At 42.7% G+C, this 19,884-nt stretch overlaps 1 protein-coding gene across 3 annotated transcripts in view; it reads left to right on the top strand.

Annotated features, from left to right (window-relative positions):
* The window catches only part of Patj (PATJ crumbs cell polarity complex component), a 273,878-nt gene that overhangs the window by 57,050 nt on the left and 196,944 nt on the right, over positions 1-19,884 (top strand). For all 3 annotated transcript variants that reach the window (XM_032901821.1, XM_032901815.1, XM_032901812.1), the window contains exon 16: positions 1,036-1,164. In XM_032901821.1, coding sequence (XP_032757712.1) covers positions 1,036-1,164 — 129 coding nt within the window. The remainder of the gene's footprint in view (positions 1-1,035; positions 1,165-19,884) is intronic.

The raw sequence follows: 19,884 nt of genomic DNA, 5'->3' as shown, positions 1-19,884 counted from the left end.
TTATACCAGTCTCTCAGTTCTGTTTGTAGGAATGATACATTTCCATCTTATTTACTGAGACTATCAAAGAGTCTAAGAAATCTGCTTTGAAAAGCTGTTTAGCCATATATGTGGCTCATGGCTGCAGTCACAACACTCAAGAGACTGAGATAGGATTGCTGTGAATTTGAGGCCATCCTGGGCTACAGAATAAGTTCCAAGCTAACCTGAACTACTGAGTAAGACTGCTTCAAAAAACTAAATTGTTGTTTAGGCTGTGGAAGGACAAGGTATTTTTGGAAATATTAATCGGAGGAAAACAATACTGTGATAGAAATGTCCTATGTGGTAGATCTGTCTCATTTTAACTTCACCAGGGTTTTTGAAAGGATCGGGAGTCTTAAAGAGAGGGATATCATGGTGTGGTAATTAACAGAGAATCTGTATGCTGGGCATTTGGACTAACCCCCTTCCTCTAAGGCCAGGCTTTCTCTGTTCTTATACTTGGAGAATTCCACAGAGCTCGGGGAGTTGGTGGCAGTGGCTTATACTAATGCTGCCCCACCTCTGCTGCCCCAGCCAGTGCTTCCTCCTCTTCTCCTTCCCCCTTGTTCTTTTCTAGTAAAACTTCCTTGGAATCTTCTGGACTGGTTTCCTGTGTTCTCCCTTTCTGTCTCCGACTAAAATTATGATTACAGTATTGCTTTTAGAATATCTATGTGCCTCTGCTTTGCATGAAGTTTACATTTTTACTTAAATTACCTATTTTTCCTTTTATGCTTCTAATGGGATGACAGAGCTCATTGAAGTATAAGAGGTCAGTGTTAACACTTGCATTAAACCATTTGACAACCGTGTGAGAGCTCTGCAGTTCTGAATGTCTGGACATTTATGAAGCTTTGACTTTGAGTGTGAGTACCCAGTGCATGCCCCCTCTACAGCGAGCAAAAGGCTAACCACGCATGCCAAAGATGCTTCCCAGTTTGAAAAGAATCTGAGTTCTTTTTAGAACAGAAAGAACAGTGGCCCCCAGCATTTACCGTCTTGCTCTTTCAGGTCGACCGCAGTGTAGATGTCAGCACTGAAGATGATGATGGAGAATTAGCCCTGTGGTCTCCTGAAGTCAAGACTGTGGAGCTGGTCAAAGACTGCAAAGGCTTAGGATTCAGCATTTTGGATTATCAGGTACAGGGACTCGCTGAGAGGGGTTTTGGTTTATGTTGTGGCTTTGTTTGTTTGTTTGTTTGTTTTTGACTTATTGGTTTATGCTGGCATTGCATGAACTAGTAATTGTTTAAAGCATTCACCAAACAGCAAAACTGAATCCTGAAAGGGTATTACCTGTTCCATTGCTTTCCTTAAGGTCAGTAGCGCTTAGTGACCATGGTGATGTAACAACCAGTGGCAATGAGAAAGTCGATGCTTTTAGAGACTGGACCTTGGTGAGCTTTACAAAATGGGCCCAGCTCTGCTGGAATAGATTTCACGTACCATGAAATATACTCATTTAGAGCGTTCACCTAGGTTGTTTAGTGTGTAAGTTACATAATTGTCACCATTTTCACAATAAGTTCCAAAAGGAACTCTGGGAGGCTGGGATGGGAGGAGTGTAAGTTGACGGCCAGTTTGGACTGGTTTGCCAGTCTGGGTTGTGTAATGAGACCTTGTCTCCTAAAGCAGAAGCACACAAAGAAGCCTGTGCACATTAGCCACATCCACACTCTCCTGCCTTCCTTCCTTTCAGATGAAGACTGCTATGGCCTTGCTTACCTGCCAGTTTTAATGAACTCAAGTAGAAAGATTCTTGGTGAAACTATCTGCTGATGGTGCATAACACCTTTGTAGTTAAATATTTACTATGACTTCAGTTCTGGCTGAAGTAAGGTGACTAATCCAGGGTTGGTTAGGAACACTGGAGCACACAGTAGGACACCTTTATTTTATAGCCACTTACCACCTACTAGCCTGCCTTCGGACCTCTGATCATTGAGGGAAATTAAAGCTGGGACAAAAATCCCTTTACTCTAAGGTACACACCTTAAAACTAGTGTAATTTAAAGACAATATTAATAAAGCAAGATGTACTCTGTGAAAGCACATAAAATGCAAAATTATATAAAACCGATTTAAATTTATTTTCATTCATCGATTTAATGGTGTGGATATGGGGGTGTGCACATGCCTTAGGACCCACATGGAGGTCAGAGGGCAGCTTGTGGGAGTCAGGTCTCTCTTCCACTACATAGGTCTTGAAAATAAAGCTTAGGCAGTCAGACTTGGCAGCTAGTGCCTTTACCACTGAGCCAGCTTGCTGCTGAGTCATTGCTTTTCAACATATATTTTATGATTATAAATGTTTTGCTTGCATGGTCTGTGTGCACATTGTGTGTTCCTGGTGCCCGCAGAGGTCAAAAGAGGGCATTGGATCCCATGGAGTAAGGCGACATGTGGGTGTTAAGAAGTAAACTTGGTGTTTGCAAGAACCCCAAGAACAAGTGCTCTTAACTGCCGAGGTATCTCTCCAGTCTCTGAAATCATCGTTTAATATAATAATGTGATACAGACTAGAGTACAAGAAAAATACTTGGAACACTATATGAAATTTAAATTACATTTTTGCTGGCATATTTCTGGGCCAGATAGGCCTCTGCTCTTAGAACTTCCTTTTAGAGTATCATTGAGTTATGAGTTGTTGATTTGAAATGGACGTTTTGGGAAATAGAGGCAACAGGAAGTATCAGATTGTAAGATTCTCGTAAGAAGTCTTGGTTCCCTAAACTGTACTGTAGAAGTCTCACCTATCCCCTAATGTGTAGCCAGTAAAAGATGAAGTTTAGGTCAGCCAAAGCTCACTGGAGTTAAATCAACAAATGTGAGGGTGAGTTTGTTAACCATTTCCATGCCGAGGTTTAATTTGCAAACTCTTTAAAGTGCTCTGATGGTCAGCTAGTTTTCATTGTCTCGGAGATCTCTGTATTTTCATTGTTAGTGGATAAATAGACTTTATTGTCAGCGTCTTGGAGCAACTGCAGGCTTTAAATAGTTACCGACTTGTCTGTTTTCACGGCTAAGGGGCGTGAAACTCAGACAACTAACCAACAGTTACAGCCCTGAGCTACACTCGGCCCAGACTTCCTGTTCTCAGTGTTACACTTCTTAAAGCAGAAAATTGTCTCTGAGCTTGACAGAGTTCTGAAAGAAGGAAAAACTTGTTAGCCTCTCAATTTTACTTCTAGCTGGCAGGAAATCGCTAACAGTTTTGCTCTGCACTTTTAAAAATGGTTGCTCTGATGTGGGTTATTATTTCAGTAGTTCTCAGAGGTATGCATTTTGGATCCTGTTGTTTTCTACTTTGAATATTGTCATTTACAAATGTTTGTTTGTTTGTTTGTTTTCCCCACACCCTCCTTACAATCTGTATGAATAGACACTGATTTCTGTCCAGGTTGTATGATGTATTTCTGCTGCAAAAAAATAGTACTAGAAAGTTCTTCTGTCTTTGTGTGTTTTGGAGAACTGATAGAAGGCTTCTTAATTTCCTGATGTTACTTTAATTCAGGTAAAATGGATCAGTTCGTGTCTTCGGAAGAAAAGCACTCACTTTTATGCTGGGTGTTCTCTCAGTCAGAGGTTAAGCATTCTCACAGTTGGGCACACTACATTGGTATCATTTATCAGGGCCCTGAAAAAATATTTCCCACCAAAGCCTTCAGATAACAGGGAAATGCAATTTAAAATTTAATTTGTGGTAAGTTCATTAATTCATTTAATCGTATGACCCTTATAATCGGGTAAAATTTTCTAAGTTTGAAAAATAGTTTTTGCAAAATTAAGTAGACAAATAGCAGATGCTATCAGAGGCCTTGCTTCTGGGGATTTCCAAAGCTGCTGTGTTTCGTATAAACTTCTTAGGTGACTGAAAAAGACTAAGGGAGGTCCCGCCCTCCCAGGTTTAGCATGTCTACACCAAGTAGTGCTATAGGAACACTGTTGCAGACTTTCCAGTCTTAGGAACGTGGGATGGTGTGGTAAGGGCCTACATTAGCCATGTTGAAGAGGCTACATCTTTCCTTTTGAGTATTAATTTCAGCTAACTTGTTTTTCTAGTTAATTAATTTTCCCCTCCGCCATAAACTGAAAATTTCGTACATCTGTCTCCTTAATGTAACTTCTCGAATACATAGTGATATCACGTGCAAAAGATCATATGAATTAAGTTTGTGTGTAAAGGAAAGAAAATCTTCTGCTACATGAAAATGTGAGCACCGTTAACTGTCGTTCAATTGAGAAAATCAGCACAACAAGTATTGATAACATCCCTCGATTGAGTACCGCGCTGCAGTGTCTTTAAACTGTATACATCTTAGCTATATAGTTAGATTAGGAAAATTAATAAGTAGATGCCTTTGTTTAACGGAGTTTGTATTTTACCATGAAATCGTATTATATCATGCAGCCACTCCCGAGAGCCGTATGTGAGCCACCCTGAGAATTAGTGCTCCAAAGTTTAGTTTTACATAACTTAGCTGTGCCTTAGGAAAGTATGAGTGAGCAGATTACGGACTTTGAAGTGACCCCTGGAACAATGGACAGTGGGGTGGGTGGCTGTCTCGGCAGGTCAGTAGTCCTAGTACTGATGTATGGCTGATGTATAGCTTAACAAAACTGAGGCACCTGCCCTGAAATGAAGGAGTAGAGTCTGACACAGGCTTCTAGAGGGCAGTTGTATTAGTCAGGGTTCTTAAGTCACAGAACTTATGAAATGTCTCTATATTAAAGGAATTTGTAGTAATGACTTACAGTCTGTGTCCAACTACCCCAACAATGGTCAGCTGGGAATGGGAAGTCCAGAAATCTAGTAGTTGCTCACTCCCACCAGTTGCTTAAAGCCCACACCCACAACTATTCCAACAGGGCCACGCCTTCTAATAGTGCCATTCCCTGGGCCAAGCACATACAAACCGCCCCAGCAGACATATGCCAAAGAGCAAATGTGCGAACTCATGTCCATACCTTTTACACTAGATTTGGACAAGGGAAAAGAGAAAACAGTAACTGTGATACAGGTAAGATTATAGGGTAAAGCTTTTGTTGGCTGTCATTTGAGCAGAGGTCAAGTCTGCCCCCCCACAGCAGCTGGCTAAAAACCTGTTCTGGGTGTTCAGCATGGGAGCCTCCATGGCTTGTAAGATTGAGTGGTGGAAACAGTGCATTGAAGTTTGACGGTCAGCTCTGTTTGAAAGCATCAGAGTACCTGGGAAATTTGTCTCTATGTTACAAATTTTTAATATTTTTTATTGTGTGTAAGTATGTGTGTACATGTATGTGCATGTGCACCCACACATGGGAGCATGTTCCCAGGTGTGCATGCGTGGAGGCCAGAGGACAACCTACTGGGGTAGGTTTGCTCCGTTCCTATCCTCCCATCCAGGAAGGGCCTTAGGTCAGGCTCCTACAGCAGGCACTCCTCCCCACTGCCCTCCTCCAGGTCCGGCTGCATCTTCAGAGCAGCTTCACTTAGTCTGTAAGGGAGGGCTCCGTTTCGTACTTTAGTTGTCTCATCCCTGTTCCTCTACCTTTTTGCATGCAATGTCACCGTTCCTTTGATTATTATTCCCCTAGAGTATTATTAATATGCATTAATATATCAGCACGAATACAAATTAACAGTATATGTGACAATTATTATTAGTTATGTGCTAGCCTCTGTTTTACTTATTTTACATACTTAGCATATAGATTTCTCACAAGAACTATGTAATCCCCATTTAACGAGTAAGGAAACTGAGGGACACATCAGTTAGGTGTTATGACAGTTTGTACAGCGGGAATACAGAAAAAGTGAAACTTGAATTCAAGCGACTGTACTGGCATCCCATTGCTTTTACATATAGCATGATGTTCTTTCTTTATGAGGATTTTTGTGTACATATTAAAAAACAGGACATCCTTATAATAAATGTTAATTTTTTTAATTGGAAAAATTGAAAACGAGTAAGCTGCCAGATGGCATTCTTCTTTTATTACTATATGAAAATTGAGTAAATATTAAGAATTCGTTAATGCAGTGTGTCCTTCTGCACCATGTAAGAACCAGTGCTTCAGAAGAAAATGACTTCTAGTTTGAAAGCCTGTTTTTACAGGTTAGCATTTCTTAATCAAGCAGTTTGGCAGCCTGAGAGTCTGTAACTTCTGATTTCTACCAGAAAGCTTGCAAAGATTGAACTATATGGATTTTACCTTCAGTTGACCCTATAAATTTAAACGGAGCAAGTGGATATTTTCTGGTGTTTTGATTTATGCTGAACTTTGAATAACCCCTCATGATTATAATTCACTGAAAATGTTTGACATTAGCCATGACGTTGCCATCCTTGGTACTTTTAAATTTCAGTGATTTAGAAGGGAAAATTTATTAACCAATAATTCTCCCCCCACCTACATCCTATTCTTCATTTCTCTCCCTCTTGAATGACTTAATCTTGGCCAGAGCAGGTATTTTGGGAAGGTTTTTTCAGTGAGAGCTGAGTCACACATGAGGACGTCGGTCGGTCCTGCTGTAAGGATGTTTGGAAGGCCATAGACAGATAATTCAGCTGTGGGGTCGAATCACATGTGAATCTTGCCGTAATGCTGCAGGCCCATGAAAGGCCATAGGTAGATGACCTTAAACAGCAAGTGCAAGTAGTTTTCCTGAGGGAACAGTTGTCGTGAACTGAGTTGCGAAAACAGAATGGAATGAACAGAAGTTACTGCTGAGCCCAGAACAGCTTGCCTTTGGATCTGTGAGGAACTTTGTGTGCAGTTTCTGCCTTAACCCAGAGAATCCATCGTTCTGTTTGGTTTGCAGCCCAGGGGAGAAAGACCCAGAGCCAGGCAGGCTCCTTACCACTGTGCTCAATGTCCAGCCCACAGATTCTCTTTACACAGACTTTTAAAACTTAAAGGAAGGGGTATATCAGTTTCATTTATAACTTAAAAGTATCTTTGGATTTTTGAGCGCATTAAGATGTTTTTAAAGTTGATAATATATGCACATCGCATAAAAATTCAAAAGTATACCCAGGCCTTTTGTGACAGTCACTCGCGGCTCTTCCAGGAAAACCCATTGTATTTAATGTCTTTCTTCCAAGATGTGTTTTATAAACACAGCATTATATAAATAACAGTTTTCTTGTTATATAAATTTTGCGTTTGTGACACATAAGTGAGATACATCATACATATGTTTGCTTTTTGTAACCAATTCCATCTTCTTTCACTTTAGTATTTATTGAGCTACCTAGTTCTTTTTAATGACTGCATAATACATTATTGTTGATTGACAATAATTTACTCAACTAGCCTCCTGTACCCACGTGGTGTACTAAATGAGACTGTAGCCATTTATTTGTTGCCATAGTCTTTTATAAAACTGCCACAGTTGAGCTAGTGACAGCTTTCTAGAGAAGAGCGTGCTAATCAAAGGAGCACATAGGTTTTCGACTTTGATACATTTTTACCAAATTGTTGCAACACCATTTTGAGACAAAAGAGTTTAGATGAGTTACAGTTGACATCTAATGTGGAATCATATCTCCATTCGGATGGTTCTCCTGGAAAATATAAGCAGGTGTGTAATTCATGAAACTAATGCTCTTCCATGATGTGAAAGGACTAAGTGATAGCAATATATAACTATCAATTTTGTTTCAACTGTAATTTATTGTCTTGTAGCACAGAGAGTAGAGTATTAATATTCACTCTGGTATCAGTGCCCAACAGTCTACTCCACCAATCTGAATCTCCTCTGTCAAGGATTGAACTCTGAAATGAGGTGACAGGCTAGAACTCTGCTTTTCGTCAAGTGATTCGACAATTTGAGGGAATGCTGCTAACAGTTGATAGTCTTAGCAGTTCAGAGAAGCCTAATGTCTTTAATGGTATTCTAGGTGATGTGTACAGGGCCCAGCTTACAGATTTGGTAAGTAGTGACACAATTTTACCACATAGCAATAGTAAGTCAGTTGCAAAGCTCTCCTTTTTTCTAGAGTATAAATGCAGAGGCCATCGGTATATGACAGGTTGTGTAGTTTGACTGTGGTACTTGGGCGAGCCTTAAGGAAACTGTTGGCACCTGGCATCTCTGCACACAAGGCGTGTACAAGGCCATCAATACAACTGCATTGGAAGGTCACCATTTGTTTATAGGACGTGGGGGAACTGACAAAGCCTACGTTGCCTTCCCTGGTGCCTGTCCACATGTACTTTATGAACGTCAAGGTACTGTAAGCACTAGTGCCCAGGGCACTAAGGTTTCCTCCTCAGATGACTTGCCCTCTTTGCCTCTGTGGGAAAGCGCTACATCCTTTAAGTCATTTTAAGGTGCTTCATTTGGCAAATGTGTTCATGCAATGGATTGACTGGCTGCAGGATAGTCCTCTCAGGACTTATGCACCGCTTTTTAAGCCTGTGGAGTGGCTAGGTAGAGGGAATTTGATCCTTGCATCTGAGTTTGTACTGTGTTCAGGAGGATGACCAACCTCCGAAGCCCTTAGTGCAGCAGGTCGGAATGAGAGATCAAAGAGGTTGTGTGTGTGTGAGTTTGGAATCCAGATAGCACTGATCAAAAGCCTGCATGGGTGAGGCAGCTGCTGAGGATGAAGTCAGCAGGACTCGGAGACCTCAGGTCAGGTCTGACAGAGAATTTTTTGATTTGGAATATGAGTTTGGAAAGAAATTTCGTCTAACGGGGACAAAAGAGAATAGCTGTGTGCAGCAGATGCTGGTCACTTGGACTCGGCTTTCTTGTGGGATAACTTTCCCTTTCACAAATACCATCCTGTCAGTTTGGCTTCACCGTAAGCTAAGGAGATGAGCCTAAAGGGATTACTGGCTGTATTACCTTTGGTCAGTGTTTTAGAAGAGGACAAACTACCTGTTAGTGTTTGTTAAATGGCCCAGAGAGCTAAGGCATTGGTCCAGATGCTCACATTTTCTGCATAGCACATGCTTATGAGATGTGTGGTCATTGCTTATGTATTCCAGTGAGTTAGCAGGTCTTACCCTGTCTCCCACAAAAGAAACCAGAACGACGACTTCAGGAAGGTCGTTGGATCTAAAGAACAAACTCAGTCTTCAGAGGCAGCTCATTACAAGTCTCTCACACCTCCAGACATGGCTGTATTTCTAAAGTTCCCACTCCATTCTGCTCTCCAATGTGAGGACCAGATTACTAGATGGAAATCATAGTCCTACGTCAAGTGTGCTTCATGATTGACACAAACTAACGTGCAGGCATTGTAAATCGCTCTTTGTAAGACATGAAGCAGTGGTTCACCCACGACTGCATGAACTGGAAGTGGTGGCTCACCCACGACCACTTGACTAGGAAGTGGTGATTCAGCCACAACTACATGGCTAGGAAGTGGCAGTTCAGCCATGACTGACTCAGATGTGGTGTCACACATGGTGAGGATGTGTGACAGCACTGTTTTTAGACAGAAACTTTTTTTTTTCCTGCTTATCAATCAACTGATAGAGAGGAGGTATTTCTGGCTAGTTTAATTTATCTTCCCAGAGAAACATGCTCGTTAGTGTCTGCAAGCCTTGCTTCACATTATTCTCAAAGCTCGCAGTCTCTAGGATTTATCCTCTGACCTGGCCTAAGCTCTTCAGAGATGTGATATTTTCTGTTACCAAAGCATGAAACATGTATGTTTGACTTTGAGGTGTTCATTGTAACTCCTTGGCCTTTTTCCTGTTTAGTTTAGGCACAAGATGTGTGCTCTGTATCACTGACCTGTCAAGGTTTACAAACAAAAACAAACCATAGAATGAGCGGCATCGGTGTCCCTGATGTAGCCACTATGGTTGTCAGACAACTTCCTAGCCCACAGATGGCCTGTTTACTGAGACTGAGGGTGAGGTGCTGTGCTGTTGTAAGCCTCTTTTGTGTGCCTATCCAGAGAGCACAGACCAGCTCTAAATTTTCATGTGAAAATGTAAGGGGTTAGCTTTAGCCAATTTTTGTAAAAGATTTTTTACTGTGTATGTATGCATGTCTGTTTATTGATCTGTGAACATTTTATACTGTTCCCAAAGTGCAGAAGAGAGAGTTGGATCTTTGGGTGGAGCCCCATTGGGGAACTGGAAACAGTTCTCTCCAAGCCAGCATAGGCTGTGTGCCTGAGTGTTCTCCAGCCCAGACTGAGAGATTTTTAAGAAGGTTTCACAGGTCTGTACTTCCCATGCAATGACACATTTCAACTACTGTGGATTTTTTTCTCTGAAGCTATTAGGCTATTTCTTATTATAAGTTCAGTTTCTACATTTAAAAATGCACAGTTCAGTATTATTAAGAATATCCTCATTTCAACAGTGTGTTTTTAGTACCCCATTTACCACAATGTACCACAATTGGTAGTACTTAAGTACACTGCCTTCTGATAGAACCCCATGCATTTCAGCTAGGTGGTGTACACATCCCTTCAGATAAGCATATTGCCTTGTTTTGTTTTTATTTGCACAGCCATCAGAAGTTCTGGTCAAGGAGTGACTGACAGTTGAATGTGGGGATAATTACAGCATGAAATAAACATTTCAAAAGATAAAACAACTAAAGGTCCTATTAATATCCAATCAACATAACTGAGAAAAGGGGAGAAACCAAGAGAAAGTAATCCTCTTCAGTCTTAATATCCAATCAACATAACTGAGAAAATGGGAGGAACTAAGCGAAAGTAATCCTCTTCAGGGACTGCAGGAAACTCTATGGGAATAATGTTGATCAGCCTTTTAAGCTGGGATAGGACGCTGGCTCAGATGTTTGAGGTGCTGGATTTTATAGCCATGAGCTGTGCTTATAGGTAAATGTAAACACTGGGTTTTAAGTAAGTTTCCTTGCCTACTTCTTGTCTGCTGATCTTTAACTGCACTTTGTTTGCTGGTCAGGAACTGCCTTGTTCTGTGTATGATGCATAGAAAATCTGTTTCCAGTACCTAACAGAATTCAGGAAGAGTAAGACACGAGGAACTAGAAACTGTACCAGTGCCTCAGTCTTGAGTAGACTGCCTTGTGGGCACACACTTTGAACCTGATAGCACTGTGGTGATTGGTTTGCTAGTGTAATACTTTGCTATATTGTGAGGTAGTTAAACATGAGTTAGCGTTAGAACATGTGTGCTCCTTATTCATTATAACCACTTCCTCATTACCTTATATTTACTAGGATGCATTTGTCCTTCCTAAAAGTACATTGGTCAGATCAGAAGACGCTCTTTTGCCATAACCAGTCTAGTCATTTTTAGTACAACTAAGGTACTTGGAGAGGGAGGGGTCACACGTTTAAATTTTTATTTATTTGTTTTTCTTTGCGTGTATGGTATATATTTGTGTGGGTTTTCTATGTGTGCATGCACATATTTGTATGCCATACTCTGTGAACTGCCGAGAATGAATATGAATCAACAACTGAAAAAGGTCCTGAATTTGAAAGAGCAAGGGAGGAGGTTAATATGCGAGGGGCAAGAGGGAAGAAGAGGAAGGGAGAAATGATGTAATTATATTTTAATTTCAAAAAATAAAACAATAATTTTAAGAAGATTGGTTTAGTGCAGGAGGGCTTATATTTTGTTTGCTGACTTTCCTTGAGTGGCAGAATACTCAGGAAGTTAGGCTAATATGATCAGTAGACTGTCTATGAGTTTAAAGAGAGATCACTAGTTAAAGTGTAAATGTGGTAAATAACACATTGTGTGACCACAGCATACAGCTTTTTATTGTTAATGCAGTGTAAGTATCTTGCTAAGAGTATGAAACCCAGGCTAGTCTAGAACTCTTCATGTAATCAAGGCTGACCTTAAACTCATAATCTCCTTGTGTGTGTGTGTGTGTGTGTGTGTGTGTGTGTGTGTGTGTTGTATAAATCATACTCAATACTGTCATTTAGGTATAGGATTTTAGAGTGAGGGAGTAGATATCATGGCTCATAGATCCACCCGATCGCTCATTTCACATTTGAGGAAACTGACTCACAGAAGAAATGAGGACACTTGTACAACTGTTGGGTCAAGCTGGGGCTCAAAACTATGACTTACAGTCCATACTCACCTACATGAAAGGGTTGGTTACAGTCCATACTCACCTACATTAAAGGGTTGGTTGCCTGTCATCTTTGTCTCTTTTATACTCTTTCTTTCTCCATTTTAAAACCTCAAATTCCTACTTCCTGAGGGATATGTGTTTGTGGTGGAAAAATCACAATTTAACTGGCCAGAACTGCTACATGTGTGTACCTGTCCCTACGTCGTGCACAACTTAGTGGGTGCTTTATCTTTACCACTCCTTGTCTTGCACAACTTAGTGGGTGCTTTATCTTTGCCACGCCCTGTCCCAGATGATCCCCTCTGTGTGCCTCCAAAGTGAACTAGTCAGCTGTCTGTCCTTCAAACTTACTATTTTATTTCGATGCTCCTTATTTTGGCAACTTCCTTGGAATATTCATTTGAAAATTTATTTAACCATTAAAAGATATAGCATCTAAGTTTCTTTCATTTAATTAATAAGGTCATGAAGTTACTGTTTGGTTCTTAGTTTGGTTTGGTTTCTTTTTATTTAGAATACTTATAAAATACTACATTCTTATTGTACAGAAATTACTGTATATATGTATCCTGTAAAATTGTCTCTCAGATGTGCTTCCTCTCATAGCAATTATGCCACAGCCTTGACTTCCTTGGGTGCGGGGTTGTTTTTTTTCCATTTGTAATGTCTTTCTAATTCAGTGTTGACCGACACTGTTCTGCCAGCTTGGTTTTACAATTACTTCATCCTCAGTGAAGACTGTGCTCCAACCGTAATGTAGGTCTAGGGCAGTAAGCTACTGTGCCACACAGCCCATAACTATGACAGACAGTAAGGTTATATGAGCTACCCATGCTCCTCTTCATGTGAATATCTGTAGTCCATTACATATCTTAATATTATATATTTAGTATTCTCAATTCACAATAAGTGTGAAAATTACCAGAGGAGCCTTCCAGATAGGTCAGCAGGTAAAGCCAATTGTTCAAGCTGAAGACCTTAGGGGTCCCATGGTAGAAGGAGAGAATGGACTCCAGCAAGTTGTCCTCTGGAGAGGACACATGGCATGGTGTGACACTCATACACATGTACATACACACCAACATGAATAAAAATAAAATGCAATGTAAAGTATTATATGATGGGCTGGAGAGATTGCTCAACATTGGACAGGGTTGCTGTTAAAGGGGTTTTAGTCCCAGTCCCGCATCCATATAAGGGCTTACAACCATCTGTGACTCTGGTTCTAGGGGATCTGATGCTTTCTTCTGGTTTCCATGTACTCACCAGCCATGCACATGGTGCAGACATACATTCAGGCAAAACACTCATGTATATAAAATAGTAATAAACACAGCTTAAAAATGTATAAAAGATAAAGAACCTTGTGGACAATTTTTTATTTGAAATAAACTTGGTTCTGTCTGGTGACCATCCTGCTATATGGAATATGAATCTCAGACCTGTCAGTGTTGGAGTATTGATACAGAACAGATTAAACTAAAACAAAAAGAACCCTGTGAATCTATGTCATATTATGATCATGAATAAGTTGTTTCACCTTGGTTTTTTATGTCCTTTTTGGGGACAGCACTACAAAGCCTGGGGATTTTCCCCCACATTCCTGTTATTTTTGACAAAGGTTCTTCCCAAAACATTTTGTCATGTTATTAAACTGCTGGCCTTCTTGACCTGTGTGACCTCCTTGTGCATCCGCCCTGCACCGCCTTTGTGGTTTTCCCAGGGCCACTTTGCTATCTTCCTCATCTGGATTTTGGAGCAAGCGTGGTGCTCTGCACATCTTTTCATGTCTGTCACTGGCAACAGCCATGTTTGGGGGAAGCCTCCTCCCTGCCCCAGGTGATGTGTGCTGTGCTCTGCTTCAGTTTACGTGGAGTCTGGTTCTTTGATCTAGGAATGAACAGAGAAGTTCATATAATGTATTTTATAGGCAGAAACTTGGAATCCTATCCATTGGGACATGATGACTGTCATGTGTTCCCTTCTCTTGCTGTAAATGTGTCCTTAGGCTCACCGAATGATTGGAGTCTTGCGAAGCTAAATATAAGTTAAGATTTGGAAAGAAGTGCCTGAGGTGAGCTTCTGGAGACAAGCCGTACTTTCCGTACTGTCTGGTGTGTCATCGTCCAGGGCTGGAAGTACAAACCCTTAACCAGCAAACATGATATGTGAAGGATTCGGTGTTAACTCAGAGAGATGGTGTGTCTGTCTCCTGCAGTGTCTGTGTTCTTTCAGCCTTTGTTCACTCGGCCAAACTTTATTTGAGGCAGAGAAGTTTAGTAGCTGAAATGCGTACCCTGGAATTTAACTGCTTTAAACTCTGGCTCCACTGTTTGCCAATTTTGTGCTTTGATGAAGTCTTTCAGTTTTTTTTTCTTCCTTTTCTCATTCAGGCAATGCAGATAATAATGGTGCCCACTTCTAAGTGGTGTGAGGGTGGAACAAGTTCACATCAGTGAGTCCTCCTGGGCTGTCAGCACTGGGGAGATGTGGACGGTTGTGATTATTTGTATATGATGGGGAGTAGCTTGCTTTGCAGATAGTTACAGTCCAATATTTTCAGTCGGCGCCTTCTGTATCACAGGCCTTATAGTAGTAGGCCCTTGAGAAAGGCAGCAAACAGACATACTCTTCTACCTTTTTAAAAAATTTTATTTTCACTTTAAGAACTCTGTGTGGCGTGTCTGTCTGTCTGTCTCCAGTCCTTAGAGCTGTAGTTACATTTAGTTGTGAGCTGCTAGATTTTAGTGTGAGGAACTGAACTTGGGTACTGTGTGCTCGCCTGCTGATTGATTGATTATGCATGTGTGTGTGCAAATGTTCATGTGCATGTTCTTGCCTGTACATATACCATGGTGCGTCTGTGGATATCTTAGGATAACTTAGAAGTCAGTTCTCTTCTTGTGGTTCTCTTCCTCCACCATGTTGGTTCTACAAATCAAAGTCAGGTTTTCAGGGCTGGCAGTAAGTGGTCTTACAGCGGAGCCATCTCACTGGCCCTGTATTTGGGCATTCGTTTGTAACACTCTTGACACTCTGTTGTACTGTGTTGGTGTATGGCTGTATTTTCCTGCTTTCTTAGCAGCTTTGATTGACTTTCAAAAATATTTTATTAGGTACTTTTCTCACTGCTGTGACCAAATACCTAACAAAGTAATTAACTGAGGGAGGGGCAGGTGTTGTGGCTTACAGTTTAAGGGGCGCTGTCTGTCGTGGCAGGGAAGGCATGGTGGCAGGAATAAGACAGCAGCTCCTCACAGGGCAGCTTTAGTCATAAAACAGGGCGATGACTGCTCGTCCTCTGCGCATTGTTACCTTTTTGGTTTGGTTTGGTTTAGTTTGAGTTTGGTTTTTTGTCTTTTCGAGACAAGAGTTTCTCTGTGTAGCCCTGGCTGTCCTGGAACTCACTCTGTAGAATGTTTTGTTTTTAGTAAGACAGTTATAATGATTGTATTAAAATTATAGAAATCATATAATAAGGCAATACAAAATACTCTGGGTACAATTAACTGGGGCACCTAACTCTGTAGTATGGAAATATATATTTATTACATACATGTATTTATACAGTTTAGAAATAAATATAGTATGGGATAGTGTGAAAATATATTATATTATTTAGTGAGGTGCTAAAATTGACCTCACTAAATAGAAAAATATTTCAGTGTGTAGGGAATTGGGAAGGCGTCTCATTGGAGGAGATCTTGGCAAAGACATGGATGAGTGGTAGTGGCCAGGGAGACATTCCTGACAGGAACAGCTTGCATAGGGCCCTAAGTTTTAGTAGTCTTGTGTGGTTGTGCTAAGGTGCGGCACAGAGGAGTGGCCGTGGACACAGTGGACTGAACTGCATACCCACAGACATTCACTTCATAAAATTCAAAGAGTTAGGACTTAATTCTAAAGACAGTACTGTCATTACGTATTTTAAGCAGAGGAGGGGGCTGTGATTATATTTTATTTTGCTTTCTAGGTCTAGTTTTATTTTTAAAGAACTGTTTTAATTCTTTGAGATTTTCACACAGTATTTATGGTCATGTTCACCCACACAGCCTCACCCCCATTCTTCCCAGATCCTTTCTTCCTCCCACTGCCTCCCTTCCTTTCCTTTTTAATGATCTATCGAGTCCAGTTTGTGTTGCCCATGTACTGAGACTGTGGTGCCGTCCGCTAGGGCTTCACCCTTATAGAAAATCTCCCCTCTGCCAGTCAGTCAGCAGCAGTCAGGGTTCCAGAGATGTGGGAGAGCTTGTGCGCGCTGGTGAGGACGAGGTTAGAGACCGTAGGCACGGTGTCGGAGTGTAGCACTTATCCAGACAGGAGCAGTGTGAGGCTCAGTGAGGTGGTGGGGTGGCAAGGAGGAGGAGCTGATAGGAGACGTGGACTAGAAGAGTTTGAAATGTGCACCACTGCCAAGGCCAAGAGGGCAAGTGTGTGCCAGGGACAAAGGGGTCTCTGTTAGGTCGGATCTCCCTGAGGAGTGCAGGATCCAGTATCCATAATAAATACCAAACCTTAGCGTCACCCCAGGAGTTCTAAAACGTTCTGGATGGCCTGTCTTGGGTCCGGTGTCTTGACTGGCCGGCCAGTGCTCCATAGAGTGGGAGTGTGGGACACTCTCCTCTGCTGGCGTCTGTGCAGTGTGCCCTGAGTATTTGCTGTTCTTAGTTGATTAACTGAACACTCTCATGAAACGTCCTTTTCATAAACGGTTGAATTAAATCAAACACGGGACACATACTGTGGAAGGCGTAGTAGCACATAAAGGTTTTGAATAAACAGAAGAGATTTCCTTCCTAAGGCTACTGGCAAGTGCTTCTTATGCTCTGAGATTGGCCGTTAGTGCCCTCTGTTGGGTATTCCCTCGCAGGCTGCATCTTGCAGTTCTCTTTATCAAAAGGGGAAACGTGAGAGATTAGGAAATGATGATAGTGACTGTGGACGGAGCAGAGGGTAAAGGCACGTGCTGTTCAGCAGGGTAGCCCAAGTAGGAGAGAACCGCCTCCTGCAGATTGTCCTTTGGTGATGGTCGTTCGAGCTCGCGCTCTCTCTCTCTCTCTCTCTCTCTCTCTCTCTCTCTCTCTCTCTCTCTCTCTCTGGTGAAAGGTGATACATCTGGTGAGAATGCTAAAGATCTGGTTGCAGGACCTCAATGTTCAGTGGCAATCTTGAGAAATATCTATCATCTTGTTTGATAGACCCTGTTTATGATATTATAGACTGTTTTCAAAAAGTGGACATTTCTAGTGAGAAGCGGCATGTGTCAGGATGATGTCTGAGGATTTCCCATGCAGTAAAGAATCACAAAGCAGCCACCGCAGTAGGCAAGAGCAGCTGCTGCCTTGGTGGTCAATGCAGAAATCACTTGCTCATTATAGGATGTGGGAAATGACACAGTCAGGAGCATCCTCTACCGGACAGTGGCTATTAGATGGGCAGCTTCAGTGTGTGTGTGTGTGTGTGTGTGTGTGTGTGTGTGTGTGTGTGTGTGTGTGAGAGAGAGAGAGAGAGAGAGAGAGAGAGAGAGAGAGAGAGAAGAGAGAAGAGGAGAGAGGGGAAGGGAGAGAGAGAGAGAATGAATGCTTAAGTTTTTCTATAAGCCACAAAGAAGCAATCATTGGGTTCTGTCTTCCAGGACAAAGTAGTAAGATTAGTAGAATGACTAAGACACCAAACCTGAATACATTTTAGTAAGCAAGTGCTCCTATACTAGTTTGCACTCTGAAGGAGACTGTGTGCATAAGGACTCACTTGACTTTTCTGTAATTAGTGAAATTCATTATCTTTCCACAGCAGAGCTATTTTCATTATTTCTCAGTGAATCGCCCTCATTATATAGTGATACTCTTTCTAATGCTTGCTTGTCCACCTCAGTGACAGCACGCTCATTCGCCTCTTCACGTCTCTGGCTCAGTGTTCCGTGAATGGTATCAGGTGAGTATCCACAGCGAACTTCGAGAAATCATTCACTTTTGATATATTTTCCTCTTAGTCTTTCCGGTAATGTTTAGTGATCACCGGTAGGAAGCCATTCCTTCCTTCCTTCTGTGTATTTCATGTAGTTTCCCTCGTGTCCCAATAAAAAAGCCTTTTATCAAAAACTGACATCCTAAATGAAGGACGTAATTGTATAGCTTATTTATTAGTGTGTTAAACTTAAACTGTAATGGTTTCATATTTCAAAATGAAAGCTTGTTGTGATTCATGGTTGTCAGTGACAAAGTGGACAGTTCCTCCATATGGCCGCTGTGATTGCCTTTGCATACACACCGGCTCGCTGAGCCCCGCTGCTCTCTTCCTGTACAACAGCTCCCTCTACTTGAAAGCATCAGTGTAATTACAGCTTAACACTACATACCTTATTAGGAAGACCCTTTTCTTTTTTGTTTGTTTGAATTCTCTTGCTACATCATGCATTGTCATATCAGATTATGCTAGACAGTTAACAAGGGCCTGTCACTTGGGAAAGAGTCAAGGTCAGTTGAGAAGAAAAAGCAAGAATTATATTTGAGAGCATTGTTCAAAGGCTATTTAGGCTTTGTCAGTGTCGCTGTGTATATTTTGTTATAATTCTGTGCAGTGCTTTGAAAAGAATGCACTGAGGTGTGGAAAGCAGAACCAGACATCTTCAAAGGAACCACCAGCACTTCTCACAGACACAGCCTGCGTTTGGCACGTCCTTGCTTTGCTAATTCCTAAGTGTTACAGTAAATCTGGCAGTTTCTTTTTCCCTCTTCTCTCGGGAAGAATTGGACGCAAGCAAGCACAGGAGAACCCTGCCACAGCGGCCTGTGTAAAATGGTACAGACGTGACGAAATAGCGGCACAAGTGTGCTGCGCAGGGTTGACGAGGAAGGCGAGCAGCAGTGCTGCGTCATCTGCCAGTCTCTACCGGCACAGCAGGCAGAGCTGTAGTGGGCGCTGGGATGTCTGAGCAGGGCGGCTGCCTCACTCAGGAGTGGGCGCTGGGATGTCTGAGCAGGGTAGCTGCCTCACTCAGTAGTGGGCGCTGGGATATCGAGCAGGGCGGCTGCCTCACTCAGGAGTGGGGGTGGGATGTCTGAGCAGGGCGGCTGCCTCACTCAGGAGTGGGGGGGTGGGATGTCTGAGCAGGGTGGCTGCCTCACTCAGTAGTGGGCGCTGGGATATCGAGCAGGGCGGCTGCCTCACTCAGGAGTGGGGGTGGGATGTCTGAGCAGGGCGTGCTGCCTCACTCAGGAGTGGGGGTGGGATGTCTGAGCAGGGGGCTGCCTCACTCAGGAGTGGGGGTGGGATGTCTGAGCAGGGCGGCTGCCTCACTCAGGAGTGGGCGCTGGGATGTCTGAGCAGGGCGGCTGCCTCACTCAGGAGTGGGCGCTGGGATGTCTGAGCAGGGCGGCTGCCTCACTCAGGAGTGGGCGCTGGGATGTCTGAGCAGGGCGGCCTCACCAGGAGTGGGCGCTGGGATGTCTGAGCAGGCGGCTGCCTCACTCAGGAGTGGGGGGTGGGATGTCTGAGCAGGGGCTGCCTCACTCAGGAGTGGGCGCTGGGATGTCTGAGCAGGGCGGCTGCCTCACTCAGGAGTGGGCGCTGGGATGTCTGAGCAGGGCGGCTGCCTCACTCAGGAGTGGGGGTGGGATGTCTGAGCAGGGCGGCTGCCTCACTCAGGAGTGGGCGCTGGGATGTCTGAGCAGGGCGGCTGCCTCACTCAGTTCTTACTGAGCGCTGTCCTGAGCAAGCAGCAGAGCCTGGAGTTCGGGAGCAGGGGCTGCCCAGTGGAAGCTCGGCTCCATCCCTAACCAGTGGCAGTGGTGTCCAGGTCCCTTAGCTTTCTCAGCATC

Source organism: Rattus rattus, chromosome 1 (assembly GCF_011064425.1).
Source record: "Rattus rattus isolate New Zealand chromosome 1, Rrattus_CSIRO_v1, whole genome shotgun sequence".
In the NCBI taxonomy this organism is placed as follows: Eukaryota; Metazoa; Chordata; class Mammalia; order Rodentia; family Muridae; genus Rattus; species Rattus rattus.
This window is presented reverse-complemented; position numbering and strand designations above follow the sequence as displayed.